The 18,595-nt window shown below is 35.0% G+C and overlaps 2 protein-coding genes across 2 annotated transcripts in view; both read left to right on the forward strand.

The window, feature by feature from the left end:
• The first annotated feature begins 1,973 nt into the window (after positions 1-1,973).
• Positions 1,974-18,595, forward strand: part of LOC120348171 (U5 small nuclear ribonucleoprotein 40 kDa protein-like) — a 28,744-nt gene continuing 12,122 nt past the window's right edge. Inside the window, exon 1 of the mRNA XM_039418298.2 lies at positions 1,974-1,988. The gene's annotated coding sequence lies outside the window, so the exon portion shown is untranslated. The remainder of the gene's footprint in view (positions 1,989-18,595) is intronic.
• Positions 6,515-17,015, forward strand: LOC120345924 (hepatocyte growth factor receptor-like). Its single transcript, XM_078109796.1, has 8 exons — positions 6,515-9,334; positions 9,547-9,734; positions 10,033-10,158; positions 10,887-11,015; positions 11,431-11,570; positions 13,011-13,124; positions 13,437-15,614; positions 15,854-17,015. Exons 1-6 carry the CDS (start codon positions 7,047-7,049, stop codon positions 13,119-13,121), a joined length of 2,982 nt encoding a protein of 993 aa, XP_077965922.1. The 5' UTR covers positions 6,515-7,046; the 3' UTR covers positions 13,122-13,124; positions 13,437-15,614; positions 15,854-17,015.

Below are 18,595 nucleotides of genomic sequence, written 5' to 3' on the forward strand. Positions count from 1 at the left end.
GAGTAAAAGTGCCGTACGCACCGTATGCCTAAGCTAATTGGAATATTTAGAAAAATGATTTCTGTCTAAAGCTCAATTTAATAGCACAAAATACGAATAGGATAATAGAGCAAAATTTTTACAGTCGAAATTGGGTTATTATTATTTTGGCATAGTTGGGAAATATGAACTCTTATTTTGGTAGAGTCATGGAACTAATTTTCTGTGAACAGGGAGTCATTAAATGCTAGCGTGGTCTTGTCCGCGCACTGCATATCAAGAAACTATTCCTATTTTAGCAGTGAGTCTTGAAAACAGGAAATTCTCTGCGAAATGAGGTCACATATGTTGAAAAGTCTATGACTTGTGGTTTTTTAGCAAAACGTCGCATTCGTATATATTGCAAAAAGGTTTTACGTAAATTGGGCACTTATGACTCACAATTAAACCTGGACTGTCGCTTTTGATATTATAAAAAGGGTTTATGTTAATTATTTGTATTATTCACGTAATCTTGATCTCAAAAATTAGAAATGGGATTCTAAGTTAAGTTATATTGTAAGAAAATGTTCGTAATTTATTACTATTATTTTAGTTTAGAATTAGTTACAAAGTTGTTAACGTTAAATGTCTTTGAGTTTTGTATTTTAATTTTTTTTGCCAATTGTAAAGTTTAAATGTCTTTCATTCTGGAAATTGCAACATGATGTAGTGATTGGGAATATTGTTGATCAAATGTTGAATATTCAAATGTTCTCACAAAAAACACATGTTGTTGACTTGTAATTGAACCGCAAACGATTTCTGAAAATGTTCGACATGAAGTTTATCCCACCTGTCAATCAATTCACCCACGTTATGAAATGTAATTATTGTATGAATAGGTCATGTGGGATCAAGCATGTTATAAGACTTTGGAATTTCTCATTGATTTAAACTTAGCGTGTATGTATGTATTTTCATTTTTGTGCTTATATCTGAATTTTTATTAGGGCTTAAGGAATTAATACGCATATATTTATATCGTGTATGTATTTGGTTTATGCACTACTCATTTTTAATCTTTTAGGTAATCTTGCTTACTCGTACGACTAAATGACTTGAAACTTTATTTTATTATTATTTTTGAGTTTAATGTTCAATTTATTTTTGATTAAATTGTTCATTATTGATTAATCGGGCGCATCCGAATGGAGAATGTAAGTCGTAATTTCATGTTTTTATTTTGTTATATTGCATAGTAAAGTTATACCGCATACTGAATGCGATTATTTATTGGGATTGTTCCAACTTGTATTTTAAAACTCATAAAAAAACTATAAAACGGAACAGTTGAAAACTCTTAATATAACCAATACTTTCACCCACCAGACTTAGGAACAAAATCGGGGCCACCATGCAAAAACTAAATTGCTGATGAATGTAACATATATTCCGGTTTCAGTGTATTTGAACAATTTCACCTCGGCGGAGTAATTATCTGTAAGTTATATACATACTTTATAAATGAGTAAATATGACTGAGCAGAGAAAAACACTCGAAAAAAATGGAGGCACCACTGGGATTGATTTGAGGGCAATTGTCACGGCAGATTACATTGTCATGACCAACGCACCATATTAGGTGTTTCTAATGAAAGATTAACTTCGGTATCAAGGGTCCTTGGCGATCTACGGTCGATTGTGGATGGTTAAACATAGAGCTGATGTGTCTATGGAATTATTCAATGAACAATGTGATTTTGTTACAATATTTCATATCGTATGCCAATTATCTTTTGTGTGTGTAATGATATTTTCATGCATAAATATCGAATATTTAGCAAAATATTATGTGAAAAGTAGTGACGATTATGATCACTGATAAATGTATATTTCAGTGATCAAGTTGGTGTTTTGAAATTTCGTGTAGACAACGTTTCAATATGTTAAATGTTTATATTAGTTTGGGTATATTATGTTTTTTTTGTATTAACCGAACTAATATTGGAGTGTTTGGTTGTATTAAGGCTTAGACCATAAAATTAAATAAGATCGGCAGATTCGGGTCGCTCTGAGACTCGAGTTGGTGTGGACGAAGACCTCTGTCGTCGAAACGATAAACAATTTACCGATGAACATCTGAGTGTCGCTGTTGTACGTCTGTAAGATCTGCAAGAGAACCGAACGAGACAGCACCACATCAAGAAAATCGCCGTGGAGAGGCAGCCCTGCGAGAAGACGCAAACTGCAAGTAGCTTTAATCGTTTCCTAATCTAATTGACTAATTTAATCAGCATTAGTAAGGGACAGGACTACTGATTCCCAGCGTCGCCAACAAAACGGCAACACCAGTCCAGAATACCAGCCTTTACGAGAGAAATTTTAAAAGAAGAGCTGAGAATTGCATGCTTGCACGTTAATACTTTTCCAAGACATTTATAGGAGATGGTGCTAAATTGGTTCAAGAAGGGGAGGGCGCGCCTTACAAGGGGGAAGAGAAACTTCGGGAAATAATGAGTCTAATCAAACAGGCCATAGAGAGACACAAGAATGTTAGCGGGACGGAAAAGAAACTCTGCAAAGACTTGATAAGACTTTTTGCCGAAATGCAACGCGAACTATCGAGTGCTAAAAAAAGGAATTGGAACAGGCAAAGAAAGAGGTCAAGAAAGCCGAAATTAATCTCGCAACTGTAGAAAAGGGGGCAAAAAAGACCAGTACGAAAGTTAATGTAGAAGATTTCCAAAAGGTATTCAAGACGAATACCAGGCTGGGAAATTGTACATGGAATCCTTATTGGAGGATTCGGCAAATGCGCAGCCAGCGTACGCAGCGGTTAAAGCAATAGAGCCAACGGCTCCAGTGCCATCGCCGCCCTCTTACAGTGCCACTCCAATCAAGCGATAAATCTCCCTAAATTTGTGGGCAATCCACATCGAGATTCCCGAGGGCCTATCAATGGTCGTGGAGAAGGGATTTGACAGCCAACAGGTTAACGTGGTAAGAAATATATTGTCAAATAGTCATTTTCATCAGTCAGTAATTTATTTCTTCACGATACTCAAAAAAGAAGATATATATATATCCGTAAACCATAACTGGTTGCACAAACGACGTTAGGGATGATTTCAATTATTCCGCGAAAGTAGTTCTTACCGTAGTTGAACAATGGCATAGCCATAGATGTGTTGGCGCAGACGATCACCCTGGTACGTTTTATGTAACATCTCAAAATGCCTTACACGATAAGTCTCCGAATTACTTACATTTTCCATTCAACGAATTTATTTAAATATGTCATTACCAGATGCGCATTGTAAATTTATATCCGTTTTTAATTGCTGAAACTCATAATTTGTTTGCTAAATTATTACAAAGACAATCAACTTTATTAATTAATCAAGGGCTACATTCATTGAAAATACCATCTGACTGCAAAACCCGATGGCTGTACATTCAGGCTGTTGTAGATAGAAATACCAATAATCTCTAGCTCTTCAAAACTATTTTTACTAAATTAGTCCCGCCCACTTAAAAGCTGATCCACTACTCACTTGTACAATCGAAGATTATATAAATTCCAGGCTTATTTATTATCTTATCTCCCGTTATAAACTAGCTGGAACAGAGGCTTCAAAAAAATATTCAACCTTGTAAAGTGGAACAACAACACAGAATCAGGGAAGTTTTGGGCTGAAGGATATGCAAAAAATTCCCTGACTTCATTTTCAGAATACTTTGAGTTCGCTAAGCAAGTGTAGCGTACCGACAGACGATGAAATAATTATCCAAGTTCAAAATATCTTCCAATATGGTCTGACGTCAAGTTTCTTCTCAATATTCACTTCAAGTAATGTTATTTTATTCTATTTATTATTCATCAATCTTAATACAACCAAATACTTCAAACAAAAGACAAGCATACAATAAAGCGACAAGTACCAGGTAGCACAATGCAAGAAAACAGAATATACACAATAAAAACACTTTGAACAGTACTGATGATAGCTAATTCCCTGACAACAATCAAAAATACAACGATAAAATAACTGCAATGGCACTGTACTGGAACAATAATATCAGCCTACTGTCTAGCATAAAAACATCCAACAAATCTCCATCCCGCAGTCACAAAACCACAAACAAAGATCCCTGATAACCCACCTGAGACCAGAGGCACTCCCACCGACACTCATGACCAGAATCCAACCACACTGTACCGGTACCAACCACATCACACCACAGCACAGCACACGCTAACAGCCACACCCAAAAAGAACAGAACCGACAGTGTCACAGCGTGTGTCCTCCCAGTGTCCCCATTGTCAAAATACCAAATAAGACAATAATTTCACATGACAGCATTTAAAACCTTCCCCAACCGATCTGTCTGGTGCCATTTTACATGGGTTATTTTTTGTCAACCATTAGGCCCCCAAAGCTTCACTCATGGCTTTTTATTAGCGTGTGATAGAGCTCTATTCAGCAATATATGTAAAACGCACTCATCTAAAAAAAAATTTTTTTACGCCAAAATTCAAAAATTTCTATTGAACTTGCAAGATTTTGTGTCTAGTAGAAGGTTAATAATTATTCCTAGTTAATTAATTTTTATTTTAACCTTTTTTTGTGTTATTTTTCAACAGAACAGCACCAAAACCACTATTATAGCAAGGATGGTCACTCTAAAATTCACGATTGTATTTACTAAATTTTTAAGTTCAAGGCTTCAATTGACAATTTTGATGACGCCACACCTCTAATTATTAGTGCACACGCCCCCCTCAATGCAAAAAATGTTACTTTTTCCGACGGAAATGCGCGTAGAAAGCCGTAAACATTATAATGTGCGCCGTTACGCGTGAAAATTACCATTAATTTTACGTTTTTTTCGCGTTTGAAAATTCTGGATACCTCTGCCAAGTATGGTGCAGTCAAAATCATATTTATCAAAATATCACAGCGCCAGGGATGATATGTCTGACTGAAAATACATGCTAAACCAATAATAAGTCATTATAAAGGAGTTAATGCTATTGATTTTCTGTCTGAGTCGCGTCAACAATTTTACACATCTGAATGGCGATTTTGAAATCAACGCTATTTATACGATTCGCACTTTGCGTCACGGCTGGAGTCTCTTTTTCGTGAATTATACGACTCTACTATTGAACATTGACTGTAAAACATCATTATTAATTTTTAGAGCTAGACTAGGCATAATAATAATGAGTATATGTCATCCGGCTGTGTTAGGTTTAACAGATAAAACAAGGGTCGTCACACAAGCAATGATAGTGCCTCATTCAAATGCTAATGTTGAAAGTATTTTAGTGCAATGAATTGTGCAAAAAACTAACTAAGAAACAGCATAAATACTAATTCACTGAATAAAATACTAGTTATTTAATTTTGCCTTATTCAAAGAAAACAAAAACAATGTTGCACGTCTCATAAGTTACAATAGAAATATATAAAGTCTGAAGTCGTTGGAAGCACATGTAGAAACAACACCAGTGATATCATAGTTAACTTAATATAGTTCGCTCGCGATTTTTTTGTCTTTGTTTATTTAAGTTACACAGTTCTCTCGTTACGCTTGAGTGATGCGTCATGATAAAATGGTGCAATAACGCCTTCTTTGATGTCTGTCGCAAACGCTTTTGCAGGCTCTTTTCAATAAACATAAGTCACACAAGACATATTTCGTCGCGAGAAAAAAACGCTCGTCCCTGTTTAACAAAATAGAAATCAAAAATAGAAATTTGGATGCACGACCCGAAGAGGTGGAAACCGAGTCATAGGGATTCGAATCCTCTGGATTCGGTATTTGTATGTCGTCCATCCCTACCTGGGAGTAACTGAATTCTAACTTTTGCGCTATAATTCTGGCATAGCCCTTTTATCACTATCCAATGAATGCAATCACATAATAGCAGAATTACTCTGCCCCTAGTCCACTTCGATAACTTATGGTACCGAAAAAAATTTTACATCACTTTTCTTTTTGCGCGTAGGATGGGTTTTTAATGAATAAGGTCTATTCAAAATATAGTTCAATTTGTAAGCTGGGAAGTTGAGTTTTCAGAACAGTGTTATCATTACTTATCGATTCTAATCGGTAAGTATGTTGATAGGTATTTGTCTGTATGTCTGTCTGTTGGATGCACGCGATATCTCACGAATACGAGATTGAATCTGCTCCAGATTTTGCATGTGTATTCATCATATGTTGGACCAAAAGCATATTGATTTTGAATGAATTATGTCGTATAATTAGCGAGTTATAAATTGATTAGTGATGGGACACAAGGTGTCACTATGGAGTAGAAGCGCCCCTAACTTTCGATCGATAAGTCTTCGGTCTCTGACCGATATTCTTGTTTGTGTTATTGCGGCTTTGGCGGCTGAACCACCAAAAGCATCCACTGAACCGTTGATAAATACCAATACAAAGATTAAATTGGAACTCGTAGGGTATTCCCCGATTAACCAAGTAAATAAAGGTCAGAGATGCACGCGTGATTTGTTCTACATTGTCGGGGCTTTGGCTTGCTTGTGGGAAGTTTTTTTTTTAAATTAGTCAGTTTTCGATGTTGGAATTCGTCAGCACTCTTTATTAACGGCATTGAACATGCTTCAGACTGTCATATATTATTGATTGTGAGCAATCACGAATTTCTGAATTTCCTAGCGTTCAAAACCATTGCGTGCATGCGTGCACTTTTAGAAAGCGATAGCACGCTTAGACGTTTACTCACCACGGAATCCAGACTGGTAATTTCCCAAACCATTAGTTGCACGAAGCACATTGCTCTTTTAATGTTACTTAATATAATATAAGACCTCATGAACACCCTGTACTCAGTGTACTGTGACGGTAATTCAGAAATAACTATCCATTTACCGGAGGAAAAAAAGGTTATCGGGGCATCGAGATCTTATCAACAAAAAAAGTTAATCGTTTCTACGGACTACCGTAATTTCAAAATCATTGTAATTATAGTAGTCATTAGTATTACTGTATTATAACAAACTTATTTTTCTGAAAAGAGTCATTACATATTTAATTAGTGCAATAATAGATGGGAAAGTGCATTATTTATTTTGTTCTTTATTTGGAGTTATATTTATACCATGTTTCGAGATCAACAAATGTGGAATGTCCTGATCTGACAAATGTAGATTATGCCCAGACTTACCGGTATATCGCTCATTTTGAGAGCTTTAGCAGCCGTGAAGGACTAAAATCTATGGTTATAAACGATGATAACGGCTCTGTTTATCTTGGGGCCTTCAACTCAATACATCACCTTGCAAGAAATTTATCCCATGTAAAGACTTTCTTTTATGACTTCTATGAGGGTGCTGTCGATATTAGGTTCCTGCTCATAGATGATGTTAACAATGTTCTCATTGCTTGTGGGGATATGCACAAGGGATTGTGCTTTCGTCATGCTTTGGACAATGTAAGGCACAATGTTACCTTATTGAAGGATTCTGGAGAGACAGCCTCGTATATTATGAGCATAAATGGATCGACTGTTGGTCTAGTTTCAAGTTATCAGAATCAAACAAGATTTTACATTGCTCGAACACTCGATGCAGGTTTTGATTATCAGTATCAGCAATCAATCTCAACTAAAGTTTGGGATCAAGATCTCACTGGTTTTAAGTTACTTTATAACCAAACTGATGATTCAGAATTCACAACACGATCAGAGTTATCAGTATCTGAAAAGTTTGTAAACACTTATGTTATAGATTATATATATGCTTTTCTCTATGATGGATTTTCATATTTTGTAACCAAACAACCTAGGGAGATTAACTCGAAAACAAACGAAATTCGACTTGTTCGTGTTTGCCAAAATGATATCGGTTACTTCAGCTATATGGAGATAACACTGATTTGCGAATCCGATAGCAGAGAATTCCGCAATCTAATAGATGGTTACTTAGCAAATGTTTCAACTGATTTCATAACTCGAAATAACATGAGCAATTCTGATTCGAACACTGTACTTTTCTTGCTCTGTGGATTGGATGACGACGGAAAATCAAATAAATATGCCGTTTGTAAATATTCCATGAGCGAATTAAATGCAGCTTTTGATAAAGCTTTTGCTAAATGCAAGTCTGAGCATGGCAATCGTGGACTGGAATTTTTTTCTACTGGTGATGAAAATTACTGCGGAATAGGAGGAAGTAGTACTATTGGTGATGTTTGTCCGAAGGTTTTGTCGGGTACTGACCATATCCATTCTCAGGAAAAATTTGTGGGGAAAGATATTTTATTAAATAGTAAAGGCGAAGATCTGTCAACTCTTGTATCGGCACCTTCTTCTTTAGCTGTACTGGTCTATGGCAGCAGTACAATATTAGCAATGAGCTTTATATCTGGTGATATTGGTGTTTACCATATTGGTGCCTACTACAAACTAGGTGTCCCAAACATAGTTGTTAAAATTGCCGATAAACCTTTCACCAAGAATATGGAAGCACAAAAATCTGAAATATATGCAATGACATTTTCTTCTGTCTATAAAATATCGCTAAAAGATTTTTGTACTGTCATACCCACATGTAGGCAGTGCGTTATGACAGATTTCTTAGGTTGTGGATATTGCAATGGTCACAATTGCACAACAAAAGATGCATGTAGCAAATTGAAAGGCAATTGGAGCAACAAATTATGCCCCCCTATTGTCACCTCTTTTAAACCACATTCAGGACCTGTGGAGGGAGGAACAGATATTACCATATGTGGACAGGCATTAGGGCATACTACCTGGCATCCGGATATTGTATCAATACGCAGCGTCTCTATGGGTAGTTTGGCAAGTTGCTTGACAACGAACAAGGAAAATTATAATAAATTAGTATGCAATACTAAAACAAGGTTTAATTCTACTGAAGATATAGAGAATATCACCACACCTATTTCAATGCATATTTTTGCTGCACTTCCATCAGCTGAATCTGATTTTGAAATAAATGAAACACTACCGCTTGGAACATTTACATTCATGATGGTTGATGTTTTTGGATTTTATCCCCCCAAAGGTCCTGAGAGAGGAGGTACAAAAGTTATTATTTTTGGTAAAAATCTCGGCATTGGTAGCAATGTCAAAATCTTGATTGGAAGTTCATTGTGTGCTGTCATGTCTCGTAATTCATCTCAAATTCAATGCAAGACATCTCCTCATCAAGGCAATATCACAGAATCAATTGTTGGTGCACCGGCAATAAAAAGCGAAAACAAGGTGAAAGTTGTAATAGATAATGCAGTTAGAGCTGTGGATGATCAATTTTCATATATGCCGAATCCAAATTTATCTGTTCCTAAAGTCCCATTTAGAAGCATAGCCAGGTATGATTATCTTCTTTTATTCATAGATTAAAAGCATTCCTCATGAGATGATACCATGCATAGAACTTATGCAAGCAGTGACATAAAAAAGTTAATGAAATATTTTTGATTTGGTATCACATACTTTAATAACAATGTTATTATTGACTAGTTTAATAATGTTATAGGTGCCAATTTGTATAATTTAGTAATTATAAATATAATCTTTTCAGTGGAGGAATTCAGATCCGTATACCTGGTTCTAATCTGAATTCAGTTGCAAGTCCTTATGTCACAATAACAATGAAAATATTGTCTAAAAATGTTGACTGTAGCGTGGTGAAAGATCCTAATAATGAGGTGGAATATTTGGAATTTTTCACACCACCATTTTCTGTAGTGACGGAGAATTATAGGGAAGGTATGCAAGATATATGTCAAGCTTATTTCCACAATTTATTTTATTTTTGATATTAAATTTTACAATATTTCACTTGTCTAGTGTTATTAGAAAATGGGATATCGTTTATGGAGGCAGGTAGTATGTGAATGTTTCCACTCCATAGAATTCTAAGTTTAACTGAAAACCACTAACTATACCTGTAGTATCGAAGAACTTTGCATAGTTTTTGTGAACCAAATTATTAATTTAAAGTTTACAATAACTATACACTTGCACTAGAGATGATTAAAGTGAATAATCCTTTCCATTTCATCAGGGATTTTAACAATCACGCTCGATGGGCAAGTTCTTGAAACACCAGGTATTCATGTATATCCTGATCCAGTTTTTGAAGAATTTGTATATTCAGAAACGAAGGAAGTGTTTACCATAGACATCAGAGGTTAGCTTAAACATAACTTTATCACACATTTCTTCAACCACCTAATAATTTTTTAGTGTTCCATCGTAGTAATGTTTTATATTTCATCAATGAATAAGAAAATGCTACTAATATAGTATATCAAAAAATTACCGTAGTTGGGTGAAAAGAGTGTGTTGTATTGTCTATAATATAGAATTTGATTTTGTATGCCATGAGCATGTTTATGGTCGGGCTAGTCATATTTATTAGGCTCTTCAAACGTTTGGTCAAAGTATTTTAATAACTTTGATATAAAAGAACCACACCTTGTGTTGCCAGACGAAAAAAGTTATGTGCAATATTGACATTATCAAGCATTATGAACATTGCAAAAATGAGTGATACAATCCTGACAGAATGGTTCTACATTTATCTTTGATCGTTATTCATCAATTTCCAAGTCAAACAGAGTTTTGCTACATCAGAGTGGTTCACTTACTGACTTATAGAATGGTCACGAGTCACGACTATGCATTAGTTATTGGTTAACATTACCTAGTTAGCAACCCGCACCCAACTGATATCTGATCGAGAATCTATAGTTCTTTATAGAATTATGCCATCTTATAAGCTTCCCTCTAAAAATGAATCATATCCCGAAAACTCAATATATCAGTGTTGTGTACTGGACTACGTACTATATCCTGGATACTAAATATTTGTTTCTTTCTCAGAACACGAAATAAATTTATTATATTGTTTTCCAGGGAAAGGTCTTGACTATGGATGTGAAACTAATGTTGAAGATTCTAATTTGAAGTGCGATTATCGGATATATATCGGTGATTTAATCTGCCCAAATGTATCGTTTACTGATCAAGCACTGATTTGTAAAGGTACGATAACTTTTTTAAGAATATCATAGACAAAACAAATATTTATAGTCGATCACGAAAATAAGTTACCTTTAATAATCGTTAACATTGAATACTATCCATTATCCAGTCTTGATTATTTTGCTATTCGATTCGCCATTGGATATTCGAATATATATCCTCACCCTAACCCTCGGTATGAAACAATGCAAGACTCATGCTTCATTATTCATGTATGGACTCTACGCAATATGCTCACCAGACCAAAGCTGTGACCGAAATAATGAGTAGGTTCGATATGAGTGCATCCACTTGTGAATATAAATACAATTGAGTAAGAGCACGACTTTATGTTTTGGAAGATGGAAAGGTTAAGTAGATAGCTTTATTAATAACAATATTCAACATGTAAAATTTAATTTTTTTTTTCATGCAGCTAAACGATCATACATTGCGAATAACACAGACAATACAGATTTTTCTGTCACTGTCCATATGGAAAATATAATCAAACAGGTTGGAATAATTGATATATCTTATTCGAAGACAGGAATAATTGTTGGAGTCGTCTGTGTAGTAAGTACTGCCATATACAGCTCTATATTTTGAACTAAACAATTGGTATTTTTGGGTGGGTGGGTTGAGATGGTGGTTTTAACCATTTTGGTTTGAATTTTCATTAATATTCACAAACCTTTGATGCAACTAAATTCAGCTTTTTAGACTTTTACTGTACAAAAGCTGAACCAAAGAACTTGTCTTAAATATTTGTTGAATGTTTTTGTAATCAATTACGTAGTTTCTTAATTGTTTCTGCAGACAAATAAGTTTTCTCTTTACCTACGTAACTTATTGAAGCTAAGAGGTTTTTTCAAATCAGATTGTGAAATTTGGAAACAAAAATGTGATTTAAAAGTTCTTCTATATTAAGAGGCATTATTCATGATAGTTTCATTGTTTTCTAAATTAACACAATCACATACCGGTAGCTTAGTTTCTTCATTCCTATTAAAATTTAAACTTTCTCTTAAAATTACAAACCGCTAAAACATGTTTTAGCTCCAGGTCATATCACCATGACTAGTCAATATAATTTATCCCCGTTTCTCATTTGATTGCAACATAATCATGCTCATTTACAGATAATTCATACAACAAACAACAAGTTGAAATACTTTTTAAGGATTATTGACATCATACCTTATTTTTGTCCAATACTTTGCACGTATAGCAGCAGCATAGCGATTTCAGTCGAATCATGATTACTTATATGGGCATTTTTATACCCTACTACATTGATGACTCTAATAATCATTTGGCTTCCAGAATTTTTTACATATATATTCACACATCCTACATAGATGAGATGAGAAAATGTTATGAAGAAATCAGAAAAAGAATATTTTCGTCTATATTTCTGAATCCACTTTTCCTTTTCAGCTTGCACCCTCACCAAGGATAACTGACCAAACTTCTTTATAAATTTCACAATCTGATTTGAAAAAACATCTTAACTTCAATAATATCATCAGATTTGTGTTGTCATGTGTTGTTGTTATGTTGTATTGTCAAATATTTAAAACAGGCCCTTTGCTTTAAAAGTACTAAATTCATATTCATCTCCTCATACCTTAGTTTAAATGAAGGCTGAAGCCTCCCGTTGAGTCAACGAATTTCAATTAATAGTATCAATTTAATACCAGTTGAAAGTTGGGTGGGGCTAATAGATCACTAGATCAAAAACAGGCTGACTTCTAACCGGTTCTTTCTTTAGTTTAGGTACAATGCTAATTGAACTGTATTTCAAAAGGGGGCAAAAATATTACTTGGTATTAAAATAACTTTATATATAAATATCAAAATGTGTGTGTGGCTGTTGTTTTGTTGATTGATTGAGTGTCCAACTGAATAAAAGGGTAAAAAAATTAAAATGTACATCCTAAGAAAAAAAGTAACAACTGAAGATATTTTGAAGTTTTCAGCCTGTGTTGTTTTGACATTGAAACTATGCTTTAGGTGCTGCTGACACTGCTGATTATTGGATGTGTTATACTCATCAGGAGGTGTTGTATGAAGAGAAAACTTGGCAATAATCAGAATGGTCCTGGAGTGCATTTCAGATCATAACAAGTATAGTTTACTTTTAATTTACCTGTTTTTTTTTTATTCATAATATTAACCAATTTATATCATGTTGTGGACTGCCTATCAAGCAACAATGATATCAGCCTATCATATAATGCACATGCTAGCTCCTTTATGAAAAAAAAAATTCATGTTATTATGTTGTTGCTTGTATCTTCCCATATGAATAATGCTTAATCCGTGGACACATGCTATTATCCTCATATCTACATTAAAACTTTTTTGGGCTGTGAACCATATTTAAGGTTTTGTTTTGTCAGTCTTATGTCATGTTTTTATCACCCTTTTTGTTGACAGATGATCAAAGTACCAACGCTGAGTGAGATATCAAAAAAGATCACCCGACCAAGTGTGTTTCAGACGTCCTCCCGGAAGGGTGTTAGTTATTTGATAAGCATGCAAACTTTTTTTGTTTTGCTCTTTTGCTATTCTCAACACACATTTCCAGGGATCTCAGTTCTCTGTGTCACATTCAGCATGAGAATCTCTATACCTCCTTCCACAAAACTCACCTCTCACGTCTCGCTTTGCTCCCGTTTACCTTCTAATCGTGTTATTTTTTCTAATTCTGATTCGTTTCTTCTTAACAGTATTACTGCCATACCAAGCTATTACACACAAGGTACTTTTTTTTATTAGGTAGGCCTCAACCCACCGGTACTTACATTTTTTCTTGCATGTTTGTAGGGAGGGGCTGGAGAATAGTACTATCTTTTTGTAAGTGAAAAAAAAACACCAACCACAAAAAGCCGTTTGAGATTAACGAACGATAAACTTCAGTTTTCCCACGACGGAAGGTATTAGTAACGTATGAGAAATCAATATTAATTGATATTTAAAAAAAAAACTAAATATTCTTATTCAGGTCGTGAAATAACAATCGATTTTATTTGACATGATTGTCCAACATTTTTAAATACCCGGGCACTACAATTCGTAACCTAAATTGCCGTGCATAATAATTTCATTTTTTAGGCAAACTTAGCTGAATAGTGAAGATGTCAAAAAAAAGTCTTTCATTTCGTGAATTTTTCTAAATTTATTTGTAAACCTCGCACGGCTCAACCTATTTTGCAATAGTTTTAACTGTGATCCGCTCATACTTTTTGTGCACTCGTTACCTCTCCTCAAATTTTTTTTCAAAACTTGTTCTACATGCTTTTGACACAACGATCCTATCGAACTTTTAAATGATGCGAGTATTAAAACGGCGGCAGCACATTTGAATAGTGGGAGCATCAATTTGGTTGAAATAAAACGTCGTGAAAACAATGGTGATTAACATTCAAAAAAAGACGGCAATTTTCAAACATTCTAACCCTCTAGTTTTTATATATCTTCAAACCTCCCTTCACACAAATCGTCTATCTTTCCATGACTTTTTTTCGCAATGCGCTTCGTACTATGGTGTTATTTTCCAATTTTAATTCTCTGCTTTTAACACTATTACCGCAATAACATTGAGATACTTTATACTATTAAATAGGCCTCGCTCCACCGATGCCAATTTTTCATACTTGTTTGCGAGGGAGGCAGGTAGATAGGAGGTTGTTGCGGCTGACTGGGGCTCGTGATCGATAGACTTACTTCGAGTTAGTTTGATTTATACACTGGCAAAGTATGTCAACGAGGTTAAAAGGGGCTTAACGTCGTACAAACATTCAGTTTTGCTTAAAAAAATGAGGCTTTAATTTGGTTGGAATAAAACGTGATATGTCGTTTCGAATGTTTTTTTCTTAATTAACTTCGATTCTAGTAATTGTGGTGTACAAGTCTGCGTCATCGAAGATGAAGCATGCATCGTTGTCCAATGGACCTTTCCCCGACATCGAAACATCCGTATTTTCAACCAATCACAAGCGAGCAGATGTAAACAAACATTCTCCGCTGAAAAGTCGCTCAGACAACTTTGGACGCGTTCCGCACATGTTGCTGACGGTTTAGGGATATCTTTGTCCTTTTTTTCGCTTTTTGTTTTCTTCACAGGGCTGCGAGAATTAGAAAGCGGTAATACTGTATGTTACTTGTTGCATATCACGTTCACGAAATCTATATATCCATACTAAAAGGATGTACCCGCTGCAGGCACCTTACAGGTACGGTACCGTACAGGTCAACCAACTGCTATTTCGAACCAAAAAATAGTAGACAATTATGCTGATGCAATCAAGGGTACCGGTAGCCTACCGTATGTCCATTCGAAAGAATTCACCTTCGATACGATGTTGCATTTTTATTAAACAGAATCTACTAGTGAATTATTTTGGTAGACTAACTCTTTGCATATGGTATTTGCCGGTCTGACAACCGGTACCGGTACGGTACCCCTGCCGTTCAAATGGAGTAAGATTTGTGCTATTTCCGAAGCTACATATTGACCGCTTAAAAGCAATGAGGTGGATGAAGAAATGCAACAGGCCTCACAGTCCATTCAATCTAGGAAAATTGACCAGAAATGCATACGTGTGTACCAAGGTAGGCCAACATTAATGTTGTTTTCGATACCTATGATATATTCAATATGTTAATTCTTATATGAAATAAATTTTCATACAAGCAATGCGTTCCATCATGCATTTTCATGGAGGCGATGGACCAACTGATGAATACCCTGACCGTATATCAGATTCTTATTGCCCAACAAAAATGCACCGACAAATTGTGAGGTAAGGATTACTTATACCATAATTCACCTTTGCATCATAATTTAACAGGATCTGTCACCAGATACTTCATTTGATACAGAGACGTGCGAATCTGACGAAAGTGAGAAAGGATTGTCAGGGATCCAACCAGATCTGCCCCCAGACTCTTTAGTTGAAACTACCTCAAGTGCCACTGAAGAAAATGACAGCGCTTTGTCAGACAGCAGAAAATTGTAAGCAAGCATCATCATCATTTTTTTATGGTTCTCTGGCATAAAACAACACAAAAAGTCAACATGCAAACAAAATGCAGAGAAAACTGGAAGTCGAGCATAACTTAAAATAGATTTCAAAAAGTACGCGGCTACCTACTAGAAAAAGAAATAATAATAAAAAAAGGGCACTGAAGAATTAACAAGATTCAGAATCGGGCAACACTTTTAACATAATTCAAAATGAGAAAACACATACTTCTTCCAGCATTGGTGTCATATTTGCTAACTGTAAAAATGATGAATAAAGAAGGAAAATTAATATTAAGACTTATGACTTCATGCAGAATCTTTTACAATCCATTGGAATTAAAATGATGTTACTTTATGGAGGATGCTTCGCATGTATGCCATGTCCGGTGTGACCCTGGTGATTGCAATATAATTTTTTGTGCGCACTGCAAAGTCACACCAAGTTGCTCCTGATACCAGAAGTTGGCCCTGCACTTGGTAGTAACTGTGGTGTGTGATAAATATCATTATTTTGTTAGGTTGTTTTGCATTCATCACTGTCATATAAATTACAACTTGTTCATAATCACCTGATAACTTTAGAACCGAACCAAGTGGTGGGTATTTGCCCATCTGTCTATATAACAATGAGGTAGCGCTCAGTGAGCGCAATTCTTCCATATTATCAGGAGATGAAACCAGGCAGCTTAATAAAATAACTCAGAAGTAAAATCATTGTGATACATTATGTCAGTGAATGGAATTCTGAAATGAATTTAATTCTAATATTTTGACGTTTCATTGCTTTCATGGTTTTTGTTTGTTGTGCCTAAAATCATATATCTGGTGTGTATTTTTATCCTATACAACACAATATCTAGAAAACTGTATAATTTTTAGTCATTTGCTTGGATTTACCTGCTTGTTCCTTCATCATATATTTTTTATAATCTAATCTGTTATGTTCTATTTCTACACTGAATGAATAAACTATATTGTAAAACCTATCAGATACCACACTGTTTTGGGTTAAAACTGTATGATTGGAACTCTGGCTCGATCTAACTTTGTGGGCTTAGCACCAACTACAGACGACAAAACTGTTGGATGTTTTATATTGTTCCCTCTATATAGGTTGTTACCAATGCTGGGGAAGGCCTGTACACGCTTGGCTCAGCAGAAAATCTTTTATTCCCATCAATTTGATCTGTTGGATAGTCTTGGTTAGTCCAACGATATGGCAACAAGCACCAGTAGTTCTGATGAATATGTAACAATTTTTAAATCATGTTTTCACTATAACATTATTGGTCCTGTAATTTTATGTAGTATGTAATCAATTATATTACCTAAATAAACCTGTTGAATCTAATCTTTCAATAGTATATTTGCACCCATCTTACTGAGCTAGTAAATCTGTGTTTCTATGATACGACATAAACTTAAGTTCCTAGCATGTACAAATTGCATCAGAGACTTTGTGACTATCCAGCGACACCACTATTTGAAGATGATGTGGTGGCAGAGACTCCTGAACACTTATCTATAGCACTTGGCTTTGAAATCTAGCGTTGAACCAAGATTGACGACTGAACCATCATGAATGTATCTGAAAAAAATATTCATCTGTTCATAATTACAGATTGCTGTAGTTTGTGCAATGTTTTCAAGAATTTATTCAAATGACTTTTTAAACTGCCCCTGCATTTCATTTATAGAATCAAATGAAACGTAGGGGCAGTTTAAAAAGTCTTTTGAATACTACTTACTAAACCCACCAATTCAGTCCTAACTTGGACGGTACCGGTACCCACCAATTCAGTCCTAACTTGGACGGTACCGGTACCTATTAGTCTATGAACCATGGGATGTGGTACCGGTAGTCACGCAGGTCTCCAAGTCATCTGACATTCTTCAACCATATAAATATCATCTTTCAATGAAAAGTTTTGTATCCCTCTCCAGCTGGGGCAAAGAAAAGGAGAACCAAGTCATAGAAAAGCCATCTCTGAGTGATTCCATTTTTGTATGTTAAATAGGCTTTTGGAACTAAGTTAGATACGATAACGGCAATGTGAAGGCGGAATAACGTTAATAATAGATCACTTGACAATATGTTATAACTTTAGAAGCACGAAAATACCGCCATCACCAGTGAAATGCCATTCGAAGGCCCTTTGAAACGAGCAACGCACCACTCTATCGCATTTTCAAAAATAGATCCCGATATCCGGTCTATCATATCGAAAAAACAACAGCAAAATTGAAATTGACGGTGTAATGTAATATGCAAACTCTGATTCGTTCTTCGTAATTGAGTTTATCTATTCGATGAATAACACTGATTTTCTTTATACGGGTCGTCTCTATCTTGAAATGCTGAAGGGCAAAATGAATGTTCTCTTGACGGGAAAATTGTTTGGCAATAATTTCCCTGGTATATTACTTTATGAACTTCTATATTTTAGTGTGATTTAGAATAATACTAACTCTACTACGATATTTATAATACAGATTTCGAAAATTCATTTTATTACAAACGTTTTTTAGTAAGACAAAATGGTAAAATACAGAATTATTAATTATA

The sequence above is a fragment of the Styela clava genome, chromosome 1 (genome assembly GCF_964204865.1).
Source record: "Styela clava chromosome 1, kaStyClav1.hap1.2, whole genome shotgun sequence".
In the NCBI taxonomy this organism is placed as follows: domain Eukaryota; kingdom Metazoa; phylum Chordata; class Ascidiacea; order Stolidobranchia; family Styelidae; genus Styela; species Styela clava.

Coding starts and splice junctions, on each gene's coding strand:
- LOC120345924 (XM_078109796.1), top strand. CDS start 7,047: ATGGGAAAGTGCATTATTTATTTTGTTCTTTATTTGGAGTTATATTTA. Junction 10,159..10,886: donor GTTTACCATAGACATCAGAG/GTTAGCTTAAAC, acceptor ATTGTTTTCCAG/GGAAAGGTCTTGACTATGGA. Junction 11,571..13,010: donor TTGTTGGAGTCGTCTGTGTA/GTAAGTACTGCC, acceptor ACTATGCTTTAG/GTGCTGCTGACACTGCTGAT.